The sequence below is a fragment of the Olea europaea genome, unplaced genomic scaffold (assembly GCF_002742605.1).
Source record: "Olea europaea var. sylvestris unplaced genomic scaffold, O_europaea_v1 scaffold463, whole genome shotgun sequence".
NCBI classification, from domain to species: Eukaryota; Viridiplantae; Streptophyta; class Magnoliopsida; order Lamiales; family Oleaceae; genus Olea; species Olea europaea.
The window spans coordinates 17060-26693 of NW_019262940.1; the positions used below are offsets into that span (position 1 = coordinate 17060).

Sequence of the window (9634 nt, forward strand, 5' to 3'; positions counted from 1 at the left end):
TTTGTATTTAGACTGTTCTACTCTCGCATCAGATTAGCTTTACACTCCATGACCTGAACGGGAAATAGAGAACCAAACACACCAAAATTTTGGCCACTAGTACGAAGTATATCCTAATTTTAATGCCTGGAGCGGCCATTTTTCCTCAGCTTTGATTTGACAAGATAAGCATCTCATACATGCATCTAACGCACACCGACTCAACAATTAGACATCTATGGTCCCTAACCATGCTCGCGTCACCAAAGCGCTTGAACAGAGAATTTCTAGGACCGGCATCAAAGAAAACAGTGTACACAGAAAAACCTTGAAGTAAAAAGGAACAAAACTGTTTTAATCAAAACCCAGAATGAAAACTGATCCCATGAAATTATTCAAGAAAAAAAGGCTCCTAATGCTCTAAATATAGCAGCTAGTTATTCATTTAGTCAGGAAGAACCAAGGGTATAAGCCCTTGGAATACATCTAAATATACACTCTGAAATGACTAAGCCTTCCATGGTGATTTTACTTGACTCACAGGTCCATGTCAATGTATCCTGTCACCCCCGAGCAACTGAACATTGGAAAATCACAAAAAAACAAAGAGCTTGGGAGGAAGGCGGAGCCATGGAGATCCCTTACTTCCCACCTAAGGAAGGGAAATGCCCAGCGTCTTCAATAGATGGGGCTTGCAGACTGTTCATACTGTTTCCAGCGTATCCACCTCTGCCACGACCACGTCCCCTGCCACGACCGCCAGGTCGGTAGTACTCCCCTTCAGCTGACTTCAAAAACTCATTTATGCTCACAGACTGCACACGAAACAAAAAAACAATTAAGAATTGCATTTGCTTAGCGTAAATGAAAACCATAACCATAGTTTACTTGCAAAGGGTAGAATCGAAAGTCAGAACCCTAGTTCATTATTACAAACATCCAAGCAAATTCTCAAGCAGTACAGAATCTCTCAGGTATCTTTGTCAATATCATCCCTCATTATCCGATACTTCAATCCAATAAATAAAAAAGACCGTTTTCCAGAGTGATAGAAAGGTGCAATACAATGAAAACGGCTGGTGATACAGCACTATCTGCAAAGAAAAATTCGGTCACTTTTATTGTTTGAAGCCAACATCTCCCTGGTATTTCCATAAATAGTGGTGAGATATATCAACCATTTTCTTTTGGATACATTTTAATTTTACTCAGAATATATCTACCATTTTTTAACCTAATTACACATGCAAGTAATTTAACTTTTCAAATTTAGGTAAAAGTCGCCATAAAAATTGTGAATGATATTGGAAAAAATTCTAATAGATTCTTTAGAATTCTAGGAGACATCAATAACTTATGGATTCCTAAAGATTTCATGGATTGGAAGAACTTCTATAGATTTTAGTGGACTTCTAGTCCATAAATATAACTACCAAGCCCTTTAGGCTCAGTTTTCAATGGATTTCAAGCCCACAAACATAGTCAAATTATTTATACCTATGACAAAAATATATATATATATATCTTAAAATTCAAATTAAGAGAGGATGTGATTACATTTATTTTCCATGAAAAATTATCAGTTTTCCATCTAAATTCCTACTTTTGAGTGTTTGATAGCTTTATTTCCATTGAAAATATTTTCCAACTTTTGAAAATACGGTTAATTTTCCTTATTTTTAAGGAAAATATTTTCTTTAGGAGGGGCAGGTTTTTGTTTTCTAGGTGATATTTTCCATGTCAATCAAGCACACTCTAATGGTAATAAAATATTTATTTTCAATTCTCATTCCAAAATTCAAAGTGGTAGAAAATAGAAATGAGGAATTGAGTTCTCACTCGTATTAAAATTTGGAATAGAATTTTCGACAAATAGGTCTTTTGTAACTCTATTCACCAACTAAACATCTTTAGTTATAATATATATAGTGCATATATTCTACATAATACTCAACACTATAATGAAAATGATTTCATTTTCAAATTTTTAATTTGTTGATATTTATTGACTTGATTTTGTCGATTGATGAAATTAGTTATCTTAAACTACAAAGTTACAAATTTTTCGCAATATTTCATGCTATTGTAATTGTAAGAAATCCATTGAAGTCCAACGAATTCATTAAAATCTAGTAAAATATAATTTAGTTTAAATATGAATTCTTTGGAATTCTATTTAAATCCAAGAATTGAACAAGAATACATAGATCTTAAAAAAAAATGTTACACTCTAAGTTGTAGTTGAGGACACCCCCCTAATCCCTTGCACTTGGTCAGACAATGTGGACAGGAACAAGACCAAATTGAACTCAAACTATACATTTTAAAACCAGATGATAAATGCAGTGCTCCTTCCTCAATTATTTTTTCATTTAAACCCCAAAAGTTCAAAATTGTTATATAATTTTTATTTTTTTTAATGGCCACGAGTGTTCGGGCCAGCTCACGCTCACTTAACTAATTCTACGGAACCTTGAAGTTTACAGCCGAATACTCACCTCAGTTTCCTAAGGGGATTCAAATTAGTGACCATTGGGGAGCAAACTCAAGGCCTGACAGCAAATCTCCCACTACACTCTAAAGCATCTCAATATTTTTTGACAACTATTATAACTCCAGCAATTGGTTTATTTTAAACTATCAATCTTCGATGGTCTCTATTTGTCGACTACTATTATAACTCCAGCAATTGGTTTATTTTGAACTCTCAATCTTCAAAGACTTCTCATCTATGAATTGATGAATCCTGTTGACTTCAGTTCATACCACTCATCACTTCCCTTCTCATCATACCAAACCTATTCTCCTAATTTATTCTTGTGATTTTAAAAAACCTGGCAATTCTAATTTAATTTAAAGTAAATGGGTTGGCTTAGGTTTATCTGGTTTCACGTCAAATCAAAATTATGTTTTTACATCAGATGCTTAGGATTATTTTACATTGATGAGAAATGAAAATCGCAGTCAAGGATAATACACTTGGGCATAACAGATTTCATTTTGTGCATGTTATTCCATTCCTAAGCAACGGTAAGACAATTTCAGGGCAAGAACTCACACAAAAACACCAAATACTCCCCTTTATTGTCTAAGGAATGCAATGAGCCTATTTGATTTGTTCTATGAGCGTTAAACGGATAGTCAGACATGTTTTTATGCTAGATCGATCCCGTAGGACGCCAACAAAAGATTACTCTTTCAAGTGGATTTACGCTGATTGATTGTGTAACTACAAAACCTCCTACATCCTTGCCACTTAAAACGACAAGATAATCTGTGAATTTTGGAGGGAAAAAATGGTGTCACAATCTTGCAATTTAGTAAAAAGCATTAAAATAAGCATTGCCATCACATAGATCAGTGTTCCTTCTACAACTGAAGGTTTCCAGTTATATGACAGAAAAAAACAGATCCAATTTTGATTGAAAGCACAAAGGAAGGGAGGGAGCCACGTATATATCTTTGGTTTCTTTCAATTACTCAAAACTAGCTAGTAGCAACAAAACCATATTCAAAAACTCATTCAGGTTAACTTTTAGAAATAGCAAATGGACTATATTCTTTTTAATACATTGATGACTTGCACGTCACATCTAATGATCAAAGTATTGCAAGAAAGCAAAACATGTTTCATAAAATATACGTTTAGAGGTATCAAACCACTCCAAGAGAGGTAACAAGAGGGAAAACAACTAACATTAACTATATCACATGACAACAATCTTGTATCCAGATGAAATACACTGCAGTCTGCACTTAGTAATTGTTAAACCAATCAGTTAGTTCAGACCACACTAGTAACAACAGGCTCTTCCCAGGTTCAGCACACACTCTAAGCCTAGAACCCGACCATCAACAGTAAACTGACAAAACCACCTTCAAAGACAAATTGGAAGATAGTGCAACAAGCTACAGAATCACTCCAAATTGTACAGTATTATAAGGAGTATAAGAGGCATATAAGTCATACAAGGTTTTGTCTTGATAAAAATACGAAAAGGTCTTAAACTATACATGAAACAGGACATCCAACATAGACAATATTCCATAACCAGTACTGCGTGGACAAAATATAAAATAATCTTCAACAACAGGATGTCATTATTAACGATAAAACAGACAACAATTACCAGCCAAAATCCAGAGATTTTGCAGCAGATTTGTCTCAAGTAAAAGAAGTAAATCTATTCTGGTATCAAGAAATTTTGGACATACCTTTTTGGCTTTCTCAGCTGCCTCTCTACGTTTATCCTTATCAGAACCCTATCCAAACATCAATAATTCAAACACAATCCATATACTTGTCTTAACTTAGTTAAGAAAAATTAAGGAAGCAGTTGACTGACCAATTTTATAAATACTTCATCATCATTCTTCTTATTGGACAGAAGTTGCATGGATTCAAACTCTTTGTCCAAGTCAACCTTCCTTTCCTCAGATTTATTTTCCAGCAAGGCCTTTCTCTTCTCTTCTAATAATTTTTCATACTCCTCCAGCGTCATCTCCTAGTTGCAGAACAACACAGCTCAGTTTAAAGAAAATGCTGTGAAGAACCCAACAAGATAAGTTACTGGTGTCAAACGGAAATAACAACTCATGGCAAGATGAGAGAACCTAAAAGTTTCCCAAGCCCTACATCATTTGTTAATATTTTAGTGCATCCGTGCCTCCTGAGAACTCACTCAGTTTTGAGAAACGGTATTAACTTCCCAGTTCAAATGCCCAGCAAAAACTGAACTAAATTAATTGTGAAGTCATCCACTTCAAACCTTACATTAGATTTAAGTGACACTGAACTTAGGTGACAGAAATGATTGCTCTATCAATGTTTCTTTGTTCAAGATAAAATGCAGTATATCAGTTTAGAAAATGGATCGATATCAATGCAATCAGAAAACAAAGTACTTGAACACTGCCAGTACTTCCACATCTCCAAATCTTATAACCGAAAAATCTAACTTCAGCTCATATTGATATAGTACACCTTTCCATCATAAAGAATGGCCTTGAACAGAAATGGAAACAGCTTTATGCAGGATCCAAGGTTCAACAAAAATTTATCGCACAAAAGTCAAAAAGAATTTTGGAAGTTGGAAAGCTAACATCAAAATATTCATGACAACCACAATCACTGAAAAAAGGAAGCAGATTGATTTCACTTGCTTCTAAGTCAGGTCGGGAAAATTGGTACGAGTCAATCTCTAATTCAAGTTCAGTGAACAAAAGTAGACAATTTTTTCCAAGTAACAAAAGCACAAGAATATATATTCCATGAAGGAAGTGGACAAGGCTATCACCTTTTCCTCGGGCTCCTCCTTTGCTTCTTGTCCAGGCGCAGAAGCATCCTTGTCGACATCTCCAACAACTTCTTGTCCCAATTGCTTCTCAGCATCAACATTCTTTTCTCCTTCATTAACAGGTTCTTCAGTTTCTCTAGATTTAGCAACGATATGTTAACAACAGTGCCAAATAATATGAGAACCATATAAAACTCTCATCCATCACTACATTCAAAGACTCCAACACTTACGGAGCAATCTCATCTGTGGTTGTTCCCCAATTTCCTCGACCAGCACCCTCGCGTTTAAATTCATTCCTGTGACAGCATCAAGGAAAAGATAAGACACAAAACTAAGACAACAAAACTTTTGAAGCACACAACTAATGTAGTATGCAACTCTTGCAAAAGAAAGAGATAGAGTGGATTACAGCACAAAGTACAACTAAATACAGAGAGCTGGTAAAAATTCCCTTACCCACGTCCAGTCCCACTGCGTCGCTCAAATGCCCTCCGAGGGCGTTCACCTTCCACAGTGTCACCATTACTAAAACCACCACGGCGACCTCCACGGAAACCACCACCTCCACGTGGTCCACCATATGAACGTCTTTCAGAGGGCTTGCCATCATCTCCTTCTTCAGATACTCTTTGCCTGCCAGAATATCCATCATTGTTTCCAAATGTATTTTCATCAGTAGATTCACGAACAAATCCACGTCCACGACCACCACCACGCCCAGCACCACGACCTCCTCCACGTGAACCTCCATTACTGGCCTCCCTCACTGCTCAAGATAGATTATAGATGTGTGTCAAAATATAGACCAAAGGGCCAACAAAAAATATATGCTCAAGCAACCTTACCAAGTTACTTCATGAATTAAGTTACAGAACAAAGGTTGCCCTAAAAGGCAAGGATTATTTGCAATTGTATGCTGCTAATAATGCAACTCAAACATAAATGTGGATGATGGTAACAGTAATGCAACCCATAGTTAAACCAAAATCAAGAGAGACGAGGAATGTAGCCTACATCACATGATTGCAGAAAAAAGAGATTGATCCCTTCCCAACAAAAAAAGGAATAACTGACCACAATCAAAGATGGGCAACCAACATGGACTCTGAAGCCTACAACTTCAAATGTCCAGGTAACCGCAGATAAAGGGCACGAAGCCGGGCTTTTCCGAATGAAAAATTCTTTCAAAAGGCCTTAGAGAAACTCGAGATAACACATCTTTCCAAATGAAACTTCTTGTTTACAGAACTGTGCTAAAGATACTTCCCAAAATTGGAAGAAAGTTAAGCAGGAATTAAGAAAAGCCTTAGAAACTTGTATCCAAATACAACTGAATATCAAACTAGAATTTAGGCTGCAAAAAGATTGACTATTATTCTTCCATCGATTCTAGGAAGTAACATACACAGAATTACTACTACATGTTGACAGAAGTGACTGGATAAATAGGCAAATGGACAGGTGAAAATTATTGATTTTAAGAGGATATAAAAGTGATTGTTACAGGATATGAATGCACAGAGAATAACAGACTGACAACTGATTCCACTAGCAAGGACATATATAAAGTGAACAAGTGACGATGGTCTGCCATTGTGCAAATGAATGAAAAATGGTTAGCAGTACACAACTTCAACAATTACATTCAGAAATCATACAACAAATTAATAATAAATCTATTCAACACCGCATAGGTAGCAAAGAACATAAATGAGAAATGAGACACAAGTGAACAAAAAGATTTCTCATACAGGTAGGACACAAAATAATAAAAACATACATTCTATAGAAAAAACACATATATTCACATTTATATAAAATAAATATTAAATGTCTATTGGTGCTATTTGTGCGTATGTTCAACAAGCCACAATTCAACCGCTTCCATATCTCATGACAAGATCTTAAAGGGGTATTTTCATTCGAGACTTTTAAAGAATTCTGAGAATTTAAAAAGTTTAGTTGCATTCAACCAAGACTTTAAAAGACTCTCATTAGGTGTATTCAATTGGGACTTACTATAAACTTTTAAAAAGTCTCTACAAGTCACGGGTATTCAATTGAAACTTTGCAAAAGTCTATAAATCATGAGATATTCAAATAGACAGTGACTTTAGAGAATTCTCTACTTACTTGACTTCTGGAGACTTTTTCGTAAAAAAATATAACTAGCAAATCTGAAAGAAAATATCTCATATACTCTGAGCTTTGTAAAAATTTCAGAACCCAAAAGAAAAAGAATGTCTTTTTCCTTTCAATTTTAGGATTTTCTCATGACTTTTTAATTCTTTTGACCTTAATCAATTTTCTCATAACTCTTCAATTCATTTGGAGCAAAATTGCCTATTGTGACACGGCAATGCACCAGGAGAAATGAAAACGCTGCTAATGAAACTTAAAGGTGGTGTTAGTCTCTTTGAACGTGAGAAAGCACTTGTTAATAGACAGAAGCAAACGCATTACCATAATCATGCAGACACATTAATAGATATAAAGACACAATCAATTACACAGTCCCTTCAGAATTTCATCTTTCATTTTCTTAATCTCTATGTCGAGGAAAACAAATTCTGATCACATAGATTACATAAAGGAGATTAACAGAATGTATGGTGGTGAGTGTTATTGTTTCCCCTCCAGTTTCTCAGCAGCCCAGTAAGTCAACTACATTGATTCAACCAACAAAAAAAAAATCATATCCAGTAAATTCTTACATGTTTACATCTAATAACCCAGTAAAAATTACAAATGAAGACATTTATTTCATTTTATTAACTTACCAGCCTGAGCCGGAGGGAGAGGCTTGGAAGGAAGTTTAGCGGCGGACTTAGCCGGCTGGGCCAGAGCAGGAGCCTTCTTGGTTGCGGGTGAAGCTGGAGCCGAAACCGGAGGCTTCTGCTGCTGAGCAGCAATTAATTGGCTCACGTCCCCGGTGTCATCATCACCCAAAAGATCAAATGGATTTACCGTAGCCATTTTCCCCTTTTCTCAATAAAAACGATATAGATACGAAAAACCTGTTTCTAAAGCTCTGAGCTTTAGCCTATTATTCGAGTAATTCAGAAATTAATTAACATGATCCAAGGAAAAAAAGTAAATTCTGTGCAAGAGACTTCGAGACTGCGAGAGAGTAAGAGTGTGTGTGAGAGAGAGTCGGGGCTTACGAAAAACCCTAGAGAAATGCGGCAGAGAAAATGAAAATTTGAGCACAGCCATTCTTGGATGCCCTGGGGTTGGATAGGCTTAGTGAGCCCATTAGTGATCTGGGCTATTTCGATGAATTGCATAAAGGCCCAACAAATTTAGAGCTGAATGTATGAAATGAAAATATCATATGTAGGAGATTTAGCCCCCGTATGACCCCCATTATCTGAAAATGAAAATAGGAAGAATAATATTTTTTAGAAAAATGAGTGGCTCAAAAAAAATGAAAAATTTTCGATTTACGTGTAATATTATTTTATGAAAGATTGTGTGGTTGAAAATAGGAGAGAGAAAAATTGAATGTAATGTAATTTAATTTAATGGGGATTAAACGGGGGCCTAGTTTATTTTAAATTTAAGAAAACAAATTTCAAACTTCAAAATTCAAATTTTTATTACAATTTATTTATAATTTAATTAATTAATTATTATTATTATTAATTAAATATATTTATGTCACATATCTATACAATTTGGTCACAAATTAACAATTTAATTAATCGCTTATTATTTTTTGGTCAAAAATAAGAAATTTTATGTTATAATCATTTTACGATCATAATTTAAAAATTTTGTAGGTCACAGTTTGTTCATCGGTCACAACTCAAAAAATTAATTAATTAGTCATGGATTAATTTTTAGTCAAAATTTATCAAATTATTAGTCACAACTTATTTTTCGATCACAAATAAAAAAATTTATAAGTCACAACTTATTTTTCGATCACAAAAAAAAACATAGATCATAGATCACAAATATTATTTTTCAAAACTTATTAAACAGACATAAATTATTAATTTTTTAGGTCACACGTTATCTCTTAATCACAATTTATATTTTTCATTGATAATATATTATTTATTGGTCACAAATTAACCAATTCACTAGTCACAATCAATCATATAATCTGTGACCATTACCAACATTTACGATCACCACTTCAACGTTGCCTCCAACAACATCATCACTACCATCACCTTCAAAACTACCACCACATTGACCATAACTTTCAATCCATCAATAAAATTGTCACCCACACCCAAAATTGCCACCACAGAAACACCACCCGACACAGCCACCTCACAAACACCATCACCACCAACACCACACAAACATTATCAACACACCTAATTTCAGAACCTATACCAGTG

The 9634-nt window shown here is 34.8% G+C and overlaps 1 protein-coding gene across 1 annotated transcript; it reads right to left on the minus strand.

The window, feature by feature from the left end:
• Window positions 1-307: 307 nt before the first annotated feature.
• LOC111388156 (RGG repeats nuclear RNA binding protein A-like) lies at window positions 308-8476 on the minus strand. Its single transcript, XM_023012840.1, has 7 exons — window positions 8060-8476; window positions 5736-6045; window positions 5510-5575; window positions 5277-5412; window positions 4326-4484; window positions 4195-4242; window positions 308-794 (listed from the first exon to the last, which is right to left on the minus strand). Exons 1-7 carry the CDS (start codon window positions 8253-8255, stop codon window positions 621-623), a joined length of 1089 nt encoding a protein of 362 aa, XP_022868608.1. The 5' UTR covers window positions 8256-8476; the 3' UTR covers window positions 308-620.
• Between the last annotated feature and the right edge of the window lie 1158 nt (window positions 8477-9634).